General features: G+C 35.8%; 12 protein-coding genes across 12 annotated transcripts; 5 read left to right on the forward strand and 7 right to left on the reverse strand.

The window, feature by feature from the left end:
* Positions 1–163: 163 nt before the first annotated feature.
* On the reverse strand, positions 164–1,318 carry C9374_003515 (uncharacterized protein; the record flags this gene model as incomplete). Its single annotated transcript, XM_044693052.1, has 1 exon — positions 164–1,318. The coding sequence occupies one exon, from the start codon at positions 1,316–1,318 to the stop codon at positions 164–166; it is 1,155 nt and encodes a 384-aa protein (XP_044549693.1).
* Positions 1,319–1,444: 126 nt separating this feature from the next.
* On the reverse strand, positions 1,445–2,631 carry C9374_003516 (uncharacterized protein; the record flags this gene model as incomplete). The annotated part of the gene is made up of 3 exons (XM_044693053.1): positions 1,445–1,751; positions 1,844–2,032; positions 2,150–2,631. 3 exons carry the CDS (start codon positions 2,629–2,631, stop codon positions 1,445–1,447), a joined length of 978 nt encoding a protein of 325 aa, XP_044549694.1.
* A 325-nt stretch (positions 2,632–2,956) lies between these two features.
* On the forward strand, positions 2,957–4,000 carry C9374_003517 (uncharacterized protein; the record flags this gene model as incomplete). Its single annotated transcript, XM_044693054.1, has 1 exon — positions 2,957–4,000. One exon carries the CDS (start codon positions 2,957–2,959, stop codon positions 3,998–4,000), a length of 1,044 nt encoding a protein of 347 aa, XP_044549695.1.
* A 146-nt stretch (positions 4,001–4,146) lies between these two features.
* C9374_003518 (uncharacterized protein) lies at positions 4,147–5,205 on the reverse strand (the record flags this gene model as incomplete). The annotated part of the gene is made up of 1 exon (XM_044693055.1): positions 4,147–5,205. One exon carries the CDS (start codon positions 5,203–5,205, stop codon positions 4,147–4,149), a length of 1,059 nt encoding a protein of 352 aa, XP_044549696.1.
* A 631-nt stretch (positions 5,206–5,836) lies between these two features.
* Positions 5,837–9,312, forward strand: C9374_003519 (uncharacterized protein; the record flags this gene model as incomplete). The annotated part of the gene is made up of 3 exons (XM_044693056.1): positions 5,837–8,252; positions 8,335–8,810; positions 8,908–9,312. The coding sequence occupies 3 exons, from the start codon at positions 5,837–5,839 to the stop codon at positions 9,310–9,312; spliced, it is 3,297 nt and encodes a 1,098-aa protein (XP_044549697.1).
* A 122-nt stretch (positions 9,313–9,434) lies between these two features.
* Positions 9,435–11,211, reverse strand: C9374_003520 (uncharacterized protein; the record flags this gene model as incomplete). Its single annotated transcript, XM_044693058.1, has 2 exons — positions 9,435–9,994; positions 10,125–11,211. The coding sequence occupies 2 exons, from the start codon at positions 11,209–11,211 to the stop codon at positions 9,435–9,437; spliced, it is 1,647 nt and encodes a 548-aa protein (XP_044549698.1).
* A 568-nt stretch (positions 11,212–11,779) lies between these two features.
* Positions 11,780–12,868, forward strand: C9374_003521 (uncharacterized protein; the record flags this gene model as incomplete). Its single annotated transcript, XM_044693059.1, has 1 exon — positions 11,780–12,868. One exon carries the CDS (start codon positions 11,780–11,782, stop codon positions 12,866–12,868), a length of 1,089 nt encoding a protein of 362 aa, XP_044549699.1.
* A 334-nt stretch (positions 12,869–13,202) lies between these two features.
* C9374_003522 (uncharacterized protein) lies at positions 13,203–14,693 on the forward strand (the record flags this gene model as incomplete). The annotated part of the gene is made up of 1 exon (XM_044693060.1): positions 13,203–14,693. The coding sequence occupies one exon, from the start codon at positions 13,203–13,205 to the stop codon at positions 14,691–14,693; it is 1,491 nt and encodes a 496-aa protein (XP_044549700.1).
* A 119-nt stretch (positions 14,694–14,812) lies between these two features.
* Positions 14,813–16,781, reverse strand: C9374_003523 (uncharacterized protein; the record flags this gene model as incomplete). The annotated part of the gene is made up of 5 exons (XM_044693061.1): positions 14,813–14,996; positions 15,047–15,053; positions 15,138–15,369; positions 15,434–15,602; positions 15,676–16,781. The coding sequence occupies 5 exons, from the start codon at positions 16,779–16,781 to the stop codon at positions 14,813–14,815; spliced, it is 1,698 nt and encodes a 565-aa protein (XP_044549701.1).
* A 303-nt stretch (positions 16,782–17,084) lies between these two features.
* Positions 17,085–19,607, reverse strand: C9374_003524 (uncharacterized protein; the record flags this gene model as incomplete). The annotated part of the gene is made up of 1 exon (XM_044693062.1): positions 17,085–19,607. One exon carries the CDS (start codon positions 19,605–19,607, stop codon positions 17,085–17,087), a length of 2,523 nt encoding a protein of 840 aa, XP_044549702.1.
* A 410-nt stretch (positions 19,608–20,017) lies between these two features.
* On the reverse strand, positions 20,018–20,682 carry C9374_003525 (uncharacterized protein; the record flags this gene model as incomplete). Its single annotated transcript, XM_044693063.1, has 2 exons — positions 20,018–20,238; positions 20,307–20,682. 2 exons carry the CDS (start codon positions 20,680–20,682, stop codon positions 20,018–20,020), a joined length of 597 nt encoding a protein of 198 aa, XP_044549703.1.
* A 216-nt stretch (positions 20,683–20,898) lies between these two features.
* Positions 20,899–21,969, forward strand: C9374_003526 (uncharacterized protein; the record flags this gene model as incomplete). The annotated part of the gene is made up of 1 exon (XM_044693064.1): positions 20,899–21,969. The coding sequence occupies one exon, from the start codon at positions 20,899–20,901 to the stop codon at positions 21,967–21,969; it is 1,071 nt and encodes a 356-aa protein (XP_044549704.1).
* Positions 21,970–22,031: the final 62 nt, after the last annotated feature.

Raw genomic sequence — 22,031 nt, forward strand, 5'->3', positions numbered from 1 at the left:
GGTTGAACATGAAGAAGCACCGGCAAAATACATCATTATCGCATACACGCTCAACGACGAGTATGCAGATTAGATAACGAAATTAAGACAATATCTGATACAGACACCTTTGAATTTAAAATAAATTAATGTTATGTTGTTACAAGTAGAACCCTTGTCAAAATTAATTTTGTGAATCCACAAAGTCTAACATCTTGCTCATGGCTTGTTTTGCCTCTGCGAAATAGTACTCGAAAAATGGGTGGCAATGAATCATCATATTGTCAGCAATTACTTGCACGGATGGATGTTTGATGTCCTTCAAAATTTGAATAAAAGCTTCATTGTCTTTTGTGACCTCTTCATCCTTGGAATAAATAATTAACAGATTGGTTTCATGAACTCTCTTATCCACATTCTTCCATGTGACAAGTGGAGAGTCTTCTGCCTTGAAAAGTCTTTGCATAATTGAAATCATTCGATCGGTAGACATCAATGTATTTCTAGCATTCAAACTACTATAGCCCAATTTCAAAGTTAAATCAAAAGGACCACCAACCAAAATTGCAGCTTTAGGCATTGGAAGTTTTTCCACGGCAACTCTTCTCAAAAACTCTGCTGAAAGAGCAGCTCCAAACGAACTTCCAACAACCACAACATCCTCAGCATTAAACTTTTTCAATAACCATTGATAAGCTTGAATGACATCATCGGCCTGCTCACTGAATTTTGTGGCAAATTCATTCCTCTTACTCTTTTCCTCTTCCGTTAAAGCCATCAATCGATATCCTACCGAGAGAATATGAGTCAATGAACTATTAAATCTCGTTTGCATATGTTCAACAATACTTCCGAGTTCAAAACCGCCTGGTTTACCAGCAAAGCCTCCTCCACCATGAACCAATAACAAAACTTTTCCTCTTTTATCCTTTCCAAAGTATTGATCAACATAGAAACGATCTCTGAGATGAACCAATAATGAATTTCTAATTTCAGGAATATATTGATATCCCAATGAATTATGATAAGAAACTGGAGGAGCCAAAGATATCATACCATCTCTCATGGCAACATCCGATTCTAGTTTTCTTCCAGCGTTAAACCGTACAAAATTATATAACGTTTGAGCCTCTAATGAAACTTCCTTCCAATCTGGAGTGGTAATTCCCATCATGGTACTTTGTGGGTTTCCGATACTCATTCCTAAATATTTGTTTCTCAACAAGACTGCATTGAAAACGGCTCTAATGATGAATACTTCCGTAGAATATTTAGTGGTGTAATTAATCACGAGCCCAGCTGCCAACAGTGCAGCAAGGATGTAAAAGAGTGAACGCATGAGTTGGATGCAAATGGGTGATGATGTATTTTTTTTTCCAATTTTTTTAATTTTTTAAATTTCAAATCTTTATTCAAAGCATCCTCATACCAGGATTGCACAATTTGTAATTTCAAAAAACTTGAACTATTTGAATGAATTTGTATTCTCGCAATTGTTGTTGAAATCTTGAATTTGTTGGGTAATTTTTTCGCTTAATCGTTTCACACTCGAAGTCACTTCGTGTGGACTCGTTCCAAATATTTGTTCTGAAATTTGCATTTGAATGGGTGAAGTGAGAGTGGTGTTGGAAGAAGATCCTTGTTTTCGTTCGTTGGATAATTGTTGTTCTATAAAGTCTTGAAAATTCATCAAGTTGCTACTGAAAAAGTAATCGACATGTTCGATGAGTGATTTGACAATATTTTGTGCTGACTTATAGCTCTGTACAATTCTGTCAATGTGACGACAGAAGAATTGAAAATAAAATATTGTGTCACATATATGGCATCGATCGTCATGTTCGCGAATTTCAAGAAAACTTACTCTTTCTGTGATAATGGCTCTTGACACTCCAGAAATGGATGTGACACAAGGAGGGGATCATCTTGCTTACTATCTGGTGCCCTCAAAATATTTGGTGAAAAAACAATTGCCAAATTTTCAATATTCATTCGATTCTTTTCACTGTTTTTCGCTAGTTCACTTAAAAATAAGCATAATTGTTGTAATATTCTAATAAAAATAAATATTATGAAATGTTCATAATTTTTTCAAGGTGATTTTGAATATTCACATCATGTCATTATTCACACAAATATTTTCAGAAAACATTCCATAAGGATCACATACATTTGATTCGTTGGTGGCAAGTATACCAATAACTTTTTCAAACATTCCAATCTTGAACAGTCATCTGGAATTGAATCTGCAATCATAAACATATCATAACATTCAAAACTAATCAATGGATTTGGTAATTCCCTAAAATACATCTTGACAAGTGATGCCACATTATGAATATTTTCAATTTCACTCAATTCAATAGCTTCTCCTGCATTTAATTTTGATTTTAATTTTGAAACATCTCCGGCATGACCAGATATTCGAAACAGTCCTTCAATATCTTTGGCATGTTTTAATAAAAAGTCCATGGCTTGAATGATGAATTCGGGAAGAGTATCGGAATCGAGAGGTTCTCCGAAATGGACTTTGACGAGATAGGATTTTGATCGAGAGGATTTGAGAGGTGGTAATGATTGGGAGGAAGATGATGAAGAGGTTGTTGATTGAGGTGATTTTGAAGAGTTTGCTGATTGATCTTTTTGGGGCATTTTTTTGAATCTTGACAGTTGGCAAGCTTCATTCTATTAACATGACAGTAGATTCAACAAGAGGTCTTACCATGTTCGTTCATATAAAAAATTATTTCATCGATGATTTCTGTTATTATCCTTTATTGTCTTTAAGGCAACTCTTGGCATTCAATCAAATTGAAATAAAAATTGAAAAAAAATATTATTTGGGTCCGATTGTCTTTCTCATCGTCGTTCTTTAAATCGGAGGTTTTATTTTCATCAACGCAAGCAGTTTCATCCTACCACTTTACACTCACAACATCTCATTGGACTCTCTCTTTTTCAAAACACTCTCTCTCAAATGGATTCATCATCGGCACCAGCCTTATCATCATCGGATAATGTTGTTGTGTTTGGCAAAGTTGCAGTTCCACCAGTTTCTTCCCAACTCAATACTCCCCCTTCTTTTCAAACAGCAGAGCAAGAATTTTCCAACACCTATGACCTTATTTTGGGTACTTCACTCATTGCCTCTTTTTCATTATATCGGGTGTTTAATTTTCTCTTCCGAGCTGTGAGTTATCAAATCGTATTAGAACCTACCGAATTAGAGAAGAGTAAAGCTCCCAATAATCATATAGAAGGATTTTCAAAATTATATCGGATTGAAGGAGTGAGTGGATTCTTTAGAGGATTTGTTGCACGAATGTTGAAGAAGTGGGTTCACTCCTATGTACTTCGTAATGTATTGGTTTCATTGGATTTGAGAAGAGAATTTCTAGTTGCAAAACGTGGAGATTTAGCCACACAGAGAAGTATTCCGACCTATCAATTAATTTATCATGGAGCTTCATTGGTTACGGACATCTTTTCGTATCCTTTTGATACAGTATTTGTGAGAATGCAAGCTCCTCACTCTCATCGATTGTCTCATCCCGATTTGAGAGACCCTAATGGTTCCATGGATTGCATGAATAGAATTATTAGAAGAGAAGGTTTTCGTGCCTTATATCGTGGATGGTATTTGAAAATTCTTCAGAGATTGATTCGAGTGACTACATTGGTCGGTTCTTATCGTTCCATGAAATATTTCTTTGGACTATTTGGATTGGGAGATGAAGGTGTAGCAGACGGCTCCGATCAAACAGAAGAAATTTTGGATTCTTTCATGTTTATTGTGGCTGAATTATTCTCGAGATTTACTGTTCAACCATTGAAAATTCTGAGACGTCAATTACAATATGGTGTCTTGTCTGAGGATAAAAAGGCTGTTGAGCGATTGAACATTGTTTCATGTGCTCAAGAAATTTATGAGAAAGAGGGTTGGCTTGGTTTTTATAAGGGAACTTTTTGGCAATATTCGCTAGGATCTTTGTTTTCATTAAAGCAAAAAATCAGCAATTAATGGAGAGTGACAATAGTAGTGAGGAAGAATAAATAACTAGTTCATTTAACATGGTGGCATTAATATCAAATTTTGTCATTATCAACAAGTTTCACATGGATTGGAAATTAAATGATTGATTGCTAATGAAACGCTACAGATTTATTTTACAGCATGGATGTGTGATATTGTGGAGCTAGGAGATTGTAATGTTTCAACTCTTCATGATAGACGACTCGAATCTTTTTGAGAGGAACTTTTCGTCGTTGAGATGGCGAGAATTCTCCTCTTGTGACATGTGTAGGTAGTACCTTAATTTTAGATTTTACCACCATCGACGAGGGATGATCCCAATCTCCATCTTCCAACATGTTCACATAATACACATCCAATTGTACATTCAGTAAATTAGCCAAAGAATTTAAGCAACAATAATCTGCCCATTCTCTGTCTTTCCTCATTTCATGTAAATAATCCTCAATAGATTCTTGATATGGAGATAAAAATATCAAATCTCTCACTTTGATTCCTCCATCTTGTGACACTGATGTATCTAAATGAGTCTCAATCCAATCGACACATTTCTGACGAATTTGAGAATGATACTCTTCACTTTGAGCAAGTGCCAACGAAATGCAATTAAATAAACAATTTCCATTAGCCGTGGCATGGATGAGCCTTAAATGTTTTCGAGACATTAATTGAGAGAGCGTCATGTGTTGATTGGTTGGAGGTGAATTTTGTGGTTCATCTGATTCGGAAGGAGTGGGTGAATCATGAATTGATATTTTCATTGATGATGGTTTGGACTGGTTGATTGATAGATTCCGAGAAGATGGAGTTTCCGATTCTTCAACTCTATTGTCGTGTTCTTTTAAATGTTGAGATTTTCTATGTATCGTAATCGGAATGGATGATTGTTTTCGTTGATGTTGATTCTCTTCCATTCTTGTTCCATACACTTGATGAAAAGCAAGAGAAGGTGTAAAACTATTAAAATCATTCGAAGGACTATTAAAATCATTCATCCTTCTTAACCGATCTTGAATAATTTTTCTTCTTCCGATTCTATAAATCCGATGGTTGAGAAATTCCTCAAACGAAGCATCATCCTGATGATCATCGTGATGAAAAAGAGATGAAGAATGTTGGCTTAATTGCATGGACGGAGAGAAGTAATGATCATTCCAACGATGATGATGACTCAAAAGTAAATGCGCATTCATCATGATTCTATTTTTTTAAAGTTGTTTTTGGTTTCTAATTTTGAAATTTCCTTTTTAACTCGGATCGGAATTGATTCAACTGCTTCCGTTCTTTTTCAAATCATTCAATCAGTTCAAGTCAACCTACCTTCATCTGAAGAGCTGCGGACCAACCATATTTACAATCCATGAGAAAAAATCTTAGAGTACTAATACTATACACAACGTCATAGCTTCATTTTGAAATTTGTGAAAGAACCTCATAAATTTATTCCACAAAAAAATTTGATATTTATTAGACTTTGCGCCAGTGGCACGGAACAGGGCTGAGCAGTCTCCTTCGCAGGCACTCCAGGATCAGAGCGTAGAAACTTCGTTACGAACAGAAGCCACCTTCAACAATTCGGTAGGGGACCGGAACTGAACCCTCGACCAGAGGTTGCCGTAGTCGAGGTTTGACTACGGAGCCACACTTGGCAACTATTCCACAAAAAAAATGAAATTCAGAAAGTGTCGGCATAAAACTGACACCTTCATTGGCTCGAAATTATTTGGGATCATGATGAGCCTCATATTCATCATCATTCATCAAATCCTTCTTCTCCACTCCTCATCTTCGTCCTTCATCCGGAATTCCGAACACTTTCCAACAATGACTACTGACATTTCAACCAATAGGACCATCTTGTACGTACAGCCTTCACAACATTCATACACCTCTCTTCCGAATTGTACTCTCCTCTCGGAACCATGTTCTTCCATCTCTCAGGCTCTTCTAAAATTATCTCAATTATTTAAATTGAAAATTGTTAATAGCACTTCTGCTTTGATTTATTTATTAGAAGGAAATTATGTTGAAAATAGCTCAGCTTGTCAAACAAGACATGGCATTTTGGATTCGTATGATGATCTGGTAGTGGCATCGTATCCATACGATTTTGAAAATAATGATCGACGAATTCATATTGATTGTCATCATGGAGAATTATTGACATATTTAAGTGCGAGGAGTATTTTGTTTGAAAATGTCACTATTGCAAGAACGAAATTATTTGACGATGGAAGATATGTCGTGTTGAAAGTATCCGAGTTCAAGTTTGAAAGATGTGAAATTGATGAGTTGATGATTCAAGCGCCGTATTACAAGAAGAATTACAATGTGACATTTACACAATGTAATGTGACCAATTCAGAGTTCTATAATTTTCTTCGTACTAATTTTGAACAAAGTACGATGAATAATATCCTCTTGACGAGTAATAAGAATGCCATGGTTTCCATACGAAAATGTCAAATTCAAAATTTGAATTTTAAATCCGTTCCACAATCGATTAATTCTGTTTTGGATATTAATTATAGTCAAACCTTTTCGATCGTGAATAGTCAATTTGTGAATTCGACATTTCACATTACAAGATTTCAAACCATAGAATTTAATGGAGTGAATTTCGATGGATCGACTTCCATTTATCAAGCTTATTCTGGAATAGCCACTCTTACCAGTGTAGTTTCTACGAATGGAAATTTTTATTTGGAAAGTGCTGGAATTGATAGAGTGATATTTAGCAAGTGTGAATTTTCACAACCAAACGAATTGAAAAACCAGGTTGTTACAGATAACAAACCAATTATTAAGATATCTTCAACGTTCTATTTACAAATGTCTGCTACATTCCAAAACCTTCAAACGCCTCCATTGGTCACATCTCTTGTCAATTATGTCATACTCTCAGGCTGTAGTTTTAAAAACAACAAGGGATCAGTAATGGCTAATTTTGCAGGTCTACTCGATTCAGAAATCAGTCTTCGAGTTTGCACATTTTCAAATAACAACATGGAACAAGGTTTTGGAGGAGCTATTCACATTGCTGGCGCTCAACGTTGCACTCTCGAACAATGCATGTTTGACGGAAATACTGCATTACATGGAGGAGCCATGTATCTCGATAGTAATTATGTTTTTATGGAAAGTGCTGCTTTTCTTAACAATATTGCCACACGGAATGGTGGAGCTCTCTATTTCAAAAATCGTAATTCCTATCAATTTTCTAATTTAGGATCATTTTATAAGAATAATACTGCATTTCAAGGAGGAGCTCTCTATATTGAACCTATGGAACCTTTGAAAAACAATGCAGCTTTTCTTAGAGGCTTTCACTCCTGTAGTAACAATACAGCTCTTTATTCTGGAGGATGTATCTACTCAACCATGTTAGATATGAACGATAATTATGACAAATACTTGTCATCAAATATTGGAAATACGGCAAGATCTTATGGTCCATTTATTGGAGGACCGTTATCGAATGTACACTTTCAAATGGTGATCCAGTATGACAGCAATGACGATAGGGTCAATGTGACACGAATTTTATATCCACAACAAGCACTTGCATGGAAAGTCTATCCAGGTCAAGTGATTCCAATTATTAGAATTCAACAAATTTCAAATAATGGAACTGAAATGTTGAATTATTTGCAACATCCCGTCAAGTTAGAACCGAGACATGTAGATTCCATGATTCATTCAGACTCATCGACAAACAATAATGAATTAATAGGATTGTCACTTTCCATTTTCTCGAACACTTCAACAAAAATTGAAGCAACTTTGATTATTGAAAAATATTACAAATTGAATGTCACGATTCACATTTTGGAATGTCCAGATGGATATAAATTGACACAACCATTCTCCTACGGTTATGTCTGTCTCAAGAATGAAATCATCAACTCCAATGATCAATTATTGAAAATTGTCATTCCCGTTGCAGTCATTTCTGGAGTATTTTTAGCGTTAATCTTAGGATTACTTTTACTGGTGATTATCAAAGTAGTACGAAATATTTATTTGAAACTTCAAATGTTGAAACGAAAAGTCAAAGCAGAAAAATCATTGGAATCGAAAATTATTGACAAGAAGGTGATTTTCTCAGAAATCAAAACTCCCTTATTAATCAATGGCAGTGGCGATTATACACCATTACTTCGCTCCAAGGAAAAGAAAAATCATCCTTCTCTTATTATTCCAATTGAGGACATTGAAATTGTGAAAAAGATTGGAGAAGGTAAGAATGAATTTTCTTAAATAATTTTTTAACATTCATTTGAAATTCACATCATGCACATTTGCGAAATATTATTATTTAGGAAGTAACGGAACTGTCTATCAAGGAAAATGGAACAACAAAGATGTCGCTCTTAAAACACTCAAATTCGATGACCATGACATGGGAGAAGAATTTGAAAAAGAAGCAGCCATGTTAAGTGTGGTCAACCATCCTTCCATTGTCAAATTGTATGGCATTTCTCTCTCTGGATCTCGCAAATACATTGTCGTTGAGTTTTTACCGAAAGGAAGTTTAGACAAACTCATTTATGGATGCAAAATGAAAATTGAATTTTTGACACTTGCTCAAAAAATTAACATTTTATTGGGAATTGCAAAAGGAATGGCTTATTTGCATTCATTGAAGCCACCCATCATTCATCGAGATTTGAAACCAGGAAATATATTAATTGATGAAGAATATAATGGAAGAGTATGTGATTTTGGACTTTCGAAAATTATGGGAAATAGTGCGGCTGCAACCAAACATATTGGAACTGTGTTTTATATGGCAAGAGTAAGTGTGTGGATATTATGACATTTGACATTGTTACTCATCATTTAACCATTCTCTCATTTGAATTTTTACTCATAATATTTTTGCTTAACAATAGGAAATGGTGGACGACAATCCAAAATATTCTCCAAAAATCGACGTTTACAGTTTTGGAATTATCATGTGGGAATTATTTTTTGAAGAAAATCCTTACATGAATGACAAGTCTGCAAAAATTCACAGATTCCACTCTGCATCATCTGGTGAAAATGAATATAATATATTATTACATGTCTTGAGAGGAGAACGACCGAAAATTCCATTCCTAACTCCACAAGAAGAAGAAATTTGGTTGAAAGAATATGTTCAACCGTATCAGAGCGAGTATAGCATGTCTAAATTAGTTCAACTTACGAATGAATATATCGAGTTGATGAAAAAGTGTTGGGATTCAGAGGCAGAGAAACGACCAGAGTTTTCTGAAATTGTGCAAGTGTTGAAACGTGTGGCAAAAATGTTGTGAAAACATGATTTAATGATGAGTGTGAAATACTTTATTTTTGGAATTCTTGATGATGAGTGTGAAAAAATTTATTGGAAAGTGTTGAGAAAAAATTCGTGAGACAAGTAAATTTGTGAAACTCTTTATTTGGTTTTAGAAGCAGCATTCTTAATTCTCGTATTAATATTCTCAATTTTCATTTGTTTCTTGAAAGCAAGACTTTCCTTAAATCTTCGATGTGTATCCAACATTAAATGTGCAATTTCTCGTTCAATACTATCAAACATATCATCCTCCAATAAGGGCACTGCACTATTCGCAAATTCCTCAATTTTCTTCTTAATGACATCGGTCTTTTTTTTCGACAAGTTCACTGTTCGACTTCCATTCATATCCAAAAATTCAGAATAAATTTCCATGGCCAATTCATACTTTTTCTTTTCACATGAAAATAAATCACTCTCGGTATATGTTTTTTTCAAATCTTTTCTGAGCTTTTTCGTCGAAGTATTACTCATACTGGAATATTCAGAATAACCAGCATCGCTCATGTCCGTATCGTCGGAGAGTGTGGATTTGGAATCGTCGTATAAAAACATTTTGATTTCCATACTTTTAGAAGCTAGCTCTTTAAATTGACCAATTTTTTCGAGTAATAAAAAGTTTTCGACGGAATATTCTTTTTCGCAAAAGGCCTTAAATACTAATCCACAACAACAACAATGATAACAATAACAACAATCATTCAAAGATTAGATGGATCCACACAACAACAACATCAGGAATGTCACTTGTCATTCATAAATTCCAAATACAAAAAAACATTAACTTACACTTTCTCAATTGAGGATCTCTCATGGTATCAATGGCCATCAATGCATTCGCCTTTTTCAATCTTTCAATCTGAATGGCATCTCGATTCAAAGCACACACTAAGGTTGCAATCACTACGGGAATGACAATACTCACTGCCAACAAAATGACAACCAAACTCACCACAGTTTGGACATTTAATACAAATGCAATGGTTTGTTGTTTGTCACTCACATAAAAAGCTACAGGATCCAACACTTGTTGTAAAAATTGAGATTGCTTGGTTTGGTACGTCGGATCGGAAAATAGTACGCGGAGTGCTTGAGTTCCGTTTTTTTTCAAAGCGAGTTCAACAGCTTTGGCTTCGAACTGAATGGAACTGTCGACGGAATCGAGTCGAGTTAAATTGAGTGCTTGAACTTCTTGATCCGACATGGCTGCTAGCAAGTTCGAAATGGTTTGATTATACAAGAGAGTCGTATTGTAAAAGAGATAGGCTTCTTGTGAGACGTATAATTCATAATTTTGTGAAGAAGATGCATTGGTAGTAGCTTCCATGGCATATTCTTCCGTCATGGATCTTCCCTTACATTTTCTTCCGACACAACTCCCGGAGCCCGATCCCGTTCCGGTATTACTCGGAGGTGTCACGACCGAAACATTCAACGAAGCCAAACATGCCGAATATAAGGCCGCAGTTTTCGAACTATACGACAATCGTTCTCGATACAATCGAGCCAATACCGTATGTTCGATCGTGTCAGTTCTCAAATCTCGAAACGCGGCATAACTCCAAATCATCAATGCCAACAAGATGACAAATGCCAAAATATTCACAACGAGTGAGAGTAATGAAAGAAGTCGAAGCCATGACAATTCAATCACTCCCCAACACGTTCGAATTTGGACATTGGAATTTTTCGGTTTCATCGACGAGTGATCGTTGGGTTCGAACGAGTTGTTCTTGTGGACTTGTTGGGGTGGATTGGAAGAAGGTGGAGTGGTTGGTGGTTGTGTCGGAGGACTGTTCGAAATGGGTATTTGATTGTGTTCTTCTTGTAATTCGATCGAGTTGGATTGATGTAATTCAGAGGAAGGAGGAGACATGGTTGAAAGAGTGGTGGTTCTAATAGGATCAGAGGAGAGAATTTGGTGTTACTGGTTGTGGTGTTACTGGTTGCAGGGATCTGTTGTTGTTGAGAATTTTGTTTTTGAGGCAGACTCAAATTCAAGTAAGCGGAAACAAGATCTTGATTAGTGACAGGTCTTGTCAGGTTGTCAAGTTTGTTAAGGAAGGTATTTTCGGTTGGTGGCACAAGGAGTTGAAGGGGTCTTTGAGAAGTGTCGATTTCACAACAACAATAACGGATAAAGATCTCTCTTGTTCGTTTGGGAGCGTGTGTGCAGAAGCAAAGCTTTCAAAGTGGTTGTTTTTTTATGTTTTATAAATTGTTAAATCCATGATGTCTTTATTTCTCGATTTACCAAGAGCTGCCGTTGAATCTGGAAATCCAGAAGCAATTCCATCCTCAAATCTCATTCTCATTCTTTATTCCACATCAATATTATGAAACAATTACAGCAACTGTTTACCTTGTGTGTTACAGTTTCCTGTAATAATATATCAATAAATAGCTTTACTTGCTAAAATTATTATCATCATTATGATTAAAAAATGCTCAAAGTCGGATTCAAGCTCATTTCCAACAACAATTCCTTCAATCACTCGTTGCGTTCCTTATTTCCATCATCAAGATTATCTTCAAGATGGATTTCAAATGCTTCATCATGTGCCTTATCACCTTCATGGACACTTCAAAAGAAAGCTTCTCCATCGTTGAATCTTGTTTTGAACTCTACCGGAACAACAACAAGCCTTGTTTCCGAGAGTCATCATCTTGTTAATCCGAACCATCATTATTTCAGTCAAATGATTGATTCTTCATGGAACTATCAAGCCTCAAATATTCTATGGAAGATTAAAAAACATTTGAGAACAAGTGTTTTGAATCATCATCACGGAAATGAACAGTTTATACAACAATTTTCCTTTCTGAGAAATACTTGGGAAGAATTGAGAAGGAAATTATCAAACGCATTGGGAGTTCATCGATATCAACATTATGACTATAATAGTTATTATGGAGGAGAAGGTGGTGGATTCCGATTTACCAATATTCAAAAATTGATTGCATTGAACGTTGCTGTCTTTGTCTTGGCTAATTTATTCTTAACTCGACAAGATATTTTGGCGAATTTAGGTGTTTCATTGGATAATATGATGCATGGTAAAATTCATACCTTGTTGACAAGCATGTTTACACATATTGATTTACTCCATATATTTATGAATATGTATGCATTGAGTCAATTGGGAAAGATGATGCCCATGACTCGGAGATTGTTGTGGCCAGCTTACATTTTCTGTGGATTGGTTGCTTCTTCTGTTTATTTGATCGATAAATGGATTGGAAGTACGGTCTTGTCACGACCTCATGAATACTATACCACAGGTATTGGAGCAAGTGGAGCCATATTTGGAATTTTAGCGTTTGTGACACAAGTACATCCTTTCATTCCAGTCGGTATATTCTTTTTACCTATTCAATTCAAATTAAGGAATTTCTTTTATGGTGTGCTAGCCATTGAATTCTATCGTTGGTACACTCATAGAGATTCATCAGTAAGTGCGAGTGGTCACTTGGGAGGAGCTTTGGGAGGATACTTGTTTTACCTATTGAATCGAAAGAGACTTCTCTTTTAATTTGGGACATTTGGAATAATTTGTGTGTATTTCCAGAACAAAGATTTCAATAGTCGAATTTCTCTCCAATGATTCCAATACGAATGTGAAAATTAAAAACTCGCAATAAGCTTACTCACACACAAGAAAAACATTCACAATGCTGAGGTGCTGTTGCAGAATTATTCTGATCAAAATAATGTATGATCCTCCTGCACATGTATGTACGGAATTCCATTCTCTTTTCCAATTTGGTCCAAAACGAATCGAAAGAACAACGGTTTCCGTACGATCAGTTCAGGAGTCCTTTTGAATTTTTTTCGAAAAATCTTACAAAAAAAACCACAAAAAAAAAATGAATCTTTTTTGGCGGCTCCAATTAGTGGCCACTCTGTGCGATCACGAAGAAAGCGTTTGGTCCATTTCGTTTCATCCACAATTCAAACATTTATTGGCAACGTGTTCCTCGGATAAGACGGTACGGATTTATTATGTACGGAGTGAACGGAAGGAAGTGAAAGACTCTTCGGGATGTTACATGATGATGAATCAACAACAACAACCAAATATTAATTCATCATCCAATCATTTTAATTTCAAGACCATGATCAAATGTTTAGATGTTTTAGAAAATCAGCATAATAGAACCATCCGAAGAGTGGATTGGTCTCATCCCAACGGAAATGCTTTGGCTTGTGCAAGTTTTGATGGAACGAGTTCTATTTGGATTTTGTTGAAAAACAAACTCGTATCACATTTGAATGCACTTGATGAAGAATTTGTCAAACAACAATCTCTACAACACAATGACTATTATGAACATAGTAAGAAGAATGGAATGTTTAGTTCGTTAAAACTTTTGAAGTGTGTCTCTACTTTGGAAGGACATGAAAATGAAGTGAAATCCGTAGCTTGGAATTTCAAAGACGTTTCTTCTTCGAGTAATACTGAGATGAATGATGATGAAGAGAGTGAATTTGGAGCTGACTGTGGATTGTTGGCAACATGTGGTCGAGATAAAACTGTTTGGGTTTGGGAAGCAATTGATAAGATTGGATTTTCAGATTTTGATTGTAATTCTGTGTGTAGTGGACATACACAGGATGTGAAATTTGTGGCTTGGCATCCATTAACTCGAGAAAATATGCCATCTCTATTATTTAGTGCATCCTACGATAACACCATTCGTGTTTGGAAAGAAGGTGGATTTAGTGACGACCATTCAAGTCATCATGATTTTTCACGCTCTACTGGAGGAGATGAATGGAAATGTGTTGGAATTTTGAGAGGTCATACCAGTACGGTTTGGGCTCTTGCATTTGAACCTCATCTTGTGCTTGCGAATTCAATGATGAAAAATCAAATGACAGATTCTTCTGTTGGAAATTCTGGTAGTAGTAGCAGTGGCAGTGGCAGCAGTAGCATTAATACGAACACGACGGTCACTCCTCTCGATTATCCTCAATTTATGGTCAGTGTTGGAGATGACAAATCCATCATTGTGTGGCGAGAAGATGTTGTAGGAAATTATCTTGACATGAATATGACAGCTGTTCAGACCATTTCTGACGTTCACACTCGAACGATATATCATGTCGATTGGTGTGTGTATGAGAATCCATACAGACCCGGAGAAGCGATTTCATTGGTAGCTACTGCTGGTGGAGATAATGCTATTGCAATCTTTGAGTGGAATAGAGTTGAACAAAAATTGAATTTATTGACCAAGATTGTGAATGCTCACGAAGCAGATATTAATTGTTGTATATGGAATAAGAATGTTTTTGGAGAGTTGGCCTCTTGTTCAGATGATGGTGTTGTGAAACTATGGAAGTTAGATTTGTAATGCAAGTATAATCGGCAGCAAGTTCAATTCTTGCCATTTTTATTTATTTCAAGCTTGACTTCAATGAAAGTGATGAACTGTGTGTTTATTTACATATTGTTGTTGATTTTGCACAGTCGTTATTGTCTTCTTGTGACCAAGACTCGCAAATTCGATGAAGGTCTAGCAGTGATGCCAGGAACATCCACAACTACATCCTCCTTCTTACTTTCATCGTTCAATAATGTGAATTCATAAAACTGTAAAAGACGACACAAGATCATGCAAGTTTCAATTTGACTGAACGAGTAGCCAATGCATTTTCTAATTATGAAATGTTGATTAATGTGATCAAGTTCAATTATTGTACTTACCGGTTACCTGCAACAATACAATATCCGAATAATTATTTCAAAATTAAATATTAAATATTGGCTTGAATAATGATCATAAGGAAAGACATACCTCCTGAAAATGGGAACCAACTAACGCTTGAAATGACCTTTTGTTTGAAATCCTTATCGAGGAATCGTTCGGGTGCAAAATCTGTTCCCTTATAAGTTTCATTATTGAAATCAGGAGACAAGGTGTGACATGCCTTGGCATCGAGATACATGGTTGAACCTTTTGGAATGGTGTACTTGCCAACTTTGGTGGTCTTGCAACATTCTTTAACAATTGAAACAACAGGAGGGTGCTAATTTTGAAAATTCATAGAGTGACAATGTAAACAATAATTTCCATAACTTTAAAAAACATACCAATCGAAGAGATTCCATCATGGTAGCATGAATATACTCCATGTTTGCATAATCTTCAAAGTTAGGAGCTCTCAACTCAGGTCCACCTATTCTTAACGCTTCTTCTCTTGCTTTTTCTTGAGCTTTTTGATTCTTTGACAATTCATACATGAGCCATTGTAATGTTGTACTGAATTGAAAATTACAATTAGTAAAAAATTAGTAAACTCTTATTCACAAAATGTGCACAAAATATTACTTACCTTGTTGTTTCATGTCCTGCAATGACAAAAATATATGCATTACTCTTCAACTCATCCAATGTCAATTTGTGATTCGATAACTCTTCCATATTTGCCTTCACTAATTGTGACAATAAATCATTCAACGATTTCTCTGGATCTTGTTTGAATTCTTCTTGTCTCTGTGAAATGTATCGATTCAAATGTTCGCTCATTAATGCTAGAGCCTTATCAGTTTCAGTGTAACGAGCTAACAGTTTTCGAACAAGTCCCTGTCCAAAGAAGAATCGTTGATAATAATCGTGCTTGATGACATTGGTCAGAGCTTCTCTAAATTTCTTTCCATCATTTGAAGTTTCAGAGAAAATTCCAAAGTCAATACCAAAACCTGCTTCACCAATGACTGCCAAAGTGACATCTGAATAATCCTCCAAATCCAACACAAAACCCTTCTTTTGCTCTCCACGATTACCTTTTACAGTAATTGTCTCAGATGACTTGTCCAACAATTTCTCCCATTTTGTTTTAAACAATGCATCTGTTGCTTTGATTGCCGATTCACACATATATCTCAAATTATTTGTAGAAAATGAAGGAGAGACGACTACATGATGATTCTTCCACACAGGTCCGTCGGGAGCTGTCAAAATCGAACTTGCTGTCTTGGAAAAGATGTTAAATGGTTCATAGAAGGCATCTACTGGTTTTACAAAGCTCGACGCTTTGGTGAGTAGTACTTCCTTGACTGAATCTTTATCGGCAATGATAATGTTGTTTCGGTGTGGAGTCGTGACTCGAACACACAATTGTTGAGAGTTGTCATTGTCGTTTTTGTGTTTTTCTTGTTCTTGTCGCATCAATCGAATCACCACATCGGAATTGCCATGGGCAATGTACGGTGAAAGAATAGGAATTCGAACAAGTCCTTCATTGAGAATTTGCCAATATCCCGGAATGTCTTTTCCTTTTGCAATGTTTCTTCTCAAATTCACAATGATTTTTAACACGTAGAATATGATCAGAGCCACACCAAAGGTCAAGACAAGAGACCATAGATCATAGGAGACAAGTAACAACGTCGTGTCGGTGGTTGTTGTTATGCTGGTGGTGCTTTCTGTTGCGGACATGTTGTGGGTGGATCCTCACTCTCTAATTGAATCTCTCTCTCTGAAAACAATCGTTTTTGTTTTGTTTTTTCAAACACAATCAAAAGTTCAAGTTTGGACTTTGATGGAGCGCAATAATCGCCCTAGTGAATTATTTTAGCAAGTCCTTCATGCGATGAGTGCGAGAGTTGATTTTTGGTTATCCTCGAACGAAGGGAGTGCGCATAATTTCAAAATCAATGTCAATTGGATTTCACAAGCACAACTACAGTTCGTCTCATGTGAAAGAGGACAATACCATGGATACAACAAAGAATGGATTGTTTAAGGATTGTTTTGAGGAGATGACTCTTCCAACGTTGGTGTTGGAGTGGAGGTAACACTATCACTTTCTTCATGAGTTTCGTTCGTGGCTGTTGAAGATTGCAGTTCCTCTTCCTTTTTGGTTATTGTGAGATTATCTCCTTCATGGTCTTCATGAATGATTGGATCCTCATTCGTTGTGTGGTGTGATGACTCTGGCACTACGATTTCTGGTTCTTTTGAATGAACTTGTGGATCCACAGATTCGGGTGAATGAATTTGAGAACTAATATCAGAATCTTCTTCCAAAATCAGCTTTCGTGCATGGGCGGAAGCCAATTCAAGATTTTGTTTTTCCAGCTCTTGGAATGAGAGAGTTAGTTCTTGAAGGGTGAGAGTCAAATTACTGTTCTGAGTAGTGAGTTGTTGTGTTGTCAATTGGCATTCCTGGAGATGGCTTGTAAGGTTGGAAATTTCTTGTACAAGGTTAGAATTTTCATCACTATTCTGTGAAAGTATCTTGTTCATTTCTGTCAATGTCTCGTTGAGCTTGAATTCCAATTGCTCTACATTGTTTTTACATATCTTTTCTTCTTCCACATGCTCAAGTTTGGTTTCAATGAGGATGGATGATAGTGTGGTCGATTTGTCTGAGCACTCTTTGAAGAGTTTTTCCAACTCTGTAACATTAGATGAACATTCTCCAACTCGTAAAATTAATTCTTGCTTTTCATTGCTCAAAAATTCAATTCGTTTCTCCAGAGAGGTTAGTTTAAGGATTAACTTTTCCACTTGTTTGTCTTGAATGATTTTTGTCCTTTCTTCACGACACAAGCTCAAGGCAGAAAAACATTCACGTTGCTCCAATTCCACATGATGCAACTTTTTGGTTAATTCTCTTGTTGTTTTCTGGCATTGTTGTTTCTTTTCCAATTGATCTAGGAACACTTTGAGTTGGCCTTTGATTTTTTCATTCTCTTCGTTGATGGTCTCATTAAACTGTCCCATGTAGTTAGAAATCTGCGCAATGTATTGAGCAGTTTGCTGTAATTGAGCCGAATGTTTCTGTATTTCTTCCTTTTCAGTCATTACTACACGCAATGTTGTTTGTTTCAAAGTTTCAATCTGCTCGAATTGTTCAGATTTCTCATGTTTTAGATGAGTAATCTCCTTTTGAAGACCTTCTATCAAATCTGCTTGCTTTTTGATTTCTTCTTGAAGAGCATTTTGCTGTGAGACTTTTCGTTGTTCTTCAATTTTTAAATCATTTTGCAACTTCGTAATTGTGTCTTCTTGCATTGTTTTCACAAGAAGCATTTCCTTGATTTGCTGATCTTTCTTTTCGATAATGCTGATGGTTGTGATATTTAGGGTTTGTAAATAATCTTCAAGCAGTGTCAAATTCTTTAGCAGTATTGAATTTGTAATTTTGTTAGATTCGACAGTCTCGTTCAACGAGTGTACTTTCTCTTCAAGCTCTGAGATTTTCTCTTTGTGATTTGAAATTTTAACTTCCTTATCCAACAATTGTTTGTTCAATAAAGTAATTTCCTCATTCTTGGATAGAATCGTAATTTTCAATGATGATTCTGTCTCTAGAGCACTCGCCATTTGCATTTCATTTTGATGTTTCAGTTGTTCTATTTGCATGTTCAAGTTAGCAATGTCCTGTAATTGCTCCTCAATTTTGTTATTTGTAAGTCGATCGTTAGAGAGTTTGAGTAAAATATTCTTGCCTTGTGGTGTTATTGAATTGATTGTCTCCAATTTTTCACTGACTTTGAACAGAGAGTATAAATCGTTCGTAATCTCCTCTGATATTTGTGGATACTCTTTCAACATATTGTGTGATTTTTTGATAAGGGAGCTCGATCGTGAGCAATGTGCCCTCAACTTGAGGCTCAAGTAAAAGTTGACACCTTTCTCCACACCAGGAATTGCATAAGCTTTCGAAATTGAAATCAAAACTTCCCTCGCAATCAATACTTCCACCATGGTTTTGGCACAATAAGGTTCAGTATCTGAATTTGAGTTCACTTCATCCTCAATTACGTTTTCTATTTTTTCAATGAGCTCACTGCTCATGAGAAACTGTTCTCTCTTACTTATCAACTCTTCTCTCGATTTCAATTGAATTCCCAAGCTCCACAATGGTATTGTATGATTGTTACCACACTTATCAGAGGTAGAGTTCGAATACTCGGCAGTGAGGTCCTGCACGATACGAGAAGCCTTTTGTTCATGCTCCGTTTGAGATGCAGCATTGGATAATAAACTAGAGTAAAATTCCGAGGCATAGTTCAAAGCAATGATATGTTTCACGAGTTCTTGATGGCATTGGGTATTGTTATTGCTCAAGAATTTAGAGATGAGAAGGGATGTTGAATTGTTGGATGTTTTGCTTTCATTCATGGTTGGTGGATGATGATCGGGATTGGAGTTTTCCATCATCATCGGGAATGTAAAATTCTGTATGGCTCGTAAATAGAATTCCACTCGTTCATAGCCACGTTCATGAGAATGTTTCAAAAGAATTTGAATCATTTCATTTGGTACTCGCTCAATAGGAACCCTGAATGCCAAATAGAAGGACAAAAAGGCGACCAACACAAATAAAACTCCACGAAGAAAAAGATTGCTGGGTATTGTGATTTTCGAAAAAGTGCGAAAAAAAATCGAGTAAAATCGAAAACGACTTGCTCAAATTCGGTCAACCATCATTTTTTGGACGTTTCTTCCCGAAAACGATTTTGCTTGATGTTGACGAGATACGATGTTGATGCTATTCGTGCAAAGTCGAAAAAATCGATTACGATCGACCTGAATCGATTACCTCAACACGATTCATTTCTCAACGTCGATGTTTTTCGTCCAAAATCGAAAAAATCAATTATGATCGACCTGAATCGATTTTCTTGATCGTCAGAGTTGAAAAAATCGATCATGAAGAACCTTTAATCAAATAAACTCTGATAATTTGCTTCTATTTGATTTTTCTCCTCTTCCTCTTTTTGTCTAATCTTCTCTTTCTTTACCTCAATCAATTTTGCAACTTCATTCACCAATTTGGTCAAAGGTTTTACATACTGTTCCTCTTGTTTAGCAATATCTTCTTCTTGTTTTTTAAATCTCTCAAGTAACTCCTCCTTTTCTTTCTGAATTTTCAATAATTGATCTGCAATAACTTTTGAATTATTTTCTTCCATGTCTTTCGATCTGAATGTTCTGATTCGCTGTCACTACTGTCACCTTGAATTTGTGAAGCCAATGATTGTTTTTTGTTGGAGTGAGCAGAAATCTCTTTTTCAATCTCGTTAACAATCCATTTCTTGTTTTCTTGAATGAAAGTATCAAAAAAATCTTTCACACGTTTGTCATCTTTTGGGGCGTTGCATGTTGCTGGTAAACCATCTTTGTATTTTCTTGAACCTTTAGCAGTAGGAAATGTGAAATTTGTATTTTTTTTTGTTTCTAATTGGAGCTTCTTGAAAACTTTGCTTGCTGCTTTTGAATTTGTCATTCCATGAGAATAGAGCTCATTTGAACAAATAGGTAATGTGGTTGCGAGTATTTCGCAAAAACGATCAAACGTGTTCCACTTTGTTTTGTCTTTGCCCATTTTTTTTCAGTGAGAAAACCGTTGTTATTGTTTTTTGACGTTGACACAATCGCACAAAAAACAAGACGCCGTTGAGTTTTTTTTATTCCAAAGCAAATCAACGTCGTTCAATTCAACATTTTCGATATGACAACATTAAACAATTCAACATAATCGAGCAGAATTGTTTTTCTCAACAATTTCTTATCAATTTTGCTCGAAAAAATCGATTTCCACATGGTAAAAGCAACGCAACATCGATTCACAAACGATGAAAGACGAGTTTTCAAACAAAAAACAGGTGTCCAAATATCTCAAAAACTAAGACCATATATCCAAGGTCAAAAATTAGCCCCAGAACAAATTGAGTTCATTAAATTGGTGTGTGGAAAGTATGGAGATAAACCAAAGGTCTTGCAACAAATTTTACCTTTCGCACCTTCAACGATTTACAAATATTGCAATGAAATACAAAAAGAAAAAGCTCTCGGAAGGCCTCCACATTCAGGTAAATCAACCCACCTCTCTGTGTTAAGATTTATTGATATCATATTCAGTGAATATAATACTGTTAATTATGCAGAAGTACGTCAAATAGTTAAAGATTATCTTGATGTTTCAATTTCCATATCTCAGCTCTCCAAAATAACGACAAAATATTTGTTCAGGACATATAAGAAATGTGAAAAAGTATCAGTATATCGAAAAAGCCCAAGAGTACAATCTCAAAGGACTGTGTACAGGCGAACTATTCGAACCTACAAAACAAGAATCATGTTTTTTATTGACGAATCGCATTTCTGTTATGACCATTTGATTAGAACAAGGGCTCACATCAAAATTGGCAACACTTGTCAAAACAGTGCGCACAGAGTGAGTGGAAAACGTTTTTCATTATTGGCATGCATTAACGAGAGAGGAGGTTTGGTTTACTGGGAACTTGTCGATACAACTAACAAAGCAATTGATGCTGATCGATTTAATATATTTCTGACAACATTGAGCAAATTGATCCCAAAAGATTGTATTTTAGTTCTTGACAACGCATCCATTCATAAGGAAAAAGAAGTTCATAGAATAATGAATGGCCAAGGTATTAGTGTGTTTTGGCAAAGCCCATACTCTCCTGACTTCAATCCCATTGAATTGCTTTTCGGATGGATGAAAACACAGTTGAAAAACTATGAACATTCGGTTGACTCTCTCGAAGAGATAATGGAGCAGGTGTTTGATCAAGTTACACCCAAGTTAATCAAATCGTTTGTTCATCATTGCAAGGAAATCTGGCATGATGAGACAAAAACTTAATAAATTTCGAGTTTGATCGAAATCGATTTTGAAGGATTTCGATGTTAATCAACATCAAGTCA

The sequence above is a fragment of the Naegleria lovaniensis genome (genome assembly GCF_003324165.1).
Source record: "Naegleria lovaniensis strain ATCC 30569 chromosome Unknown tig019, whole genome shotgun sequence".
NCBI lineage: Eukaryota > Heterolobosea > Eutetramitea > Acrasida > Naegleriidae > Naegleria > Naegleria lovaniensis.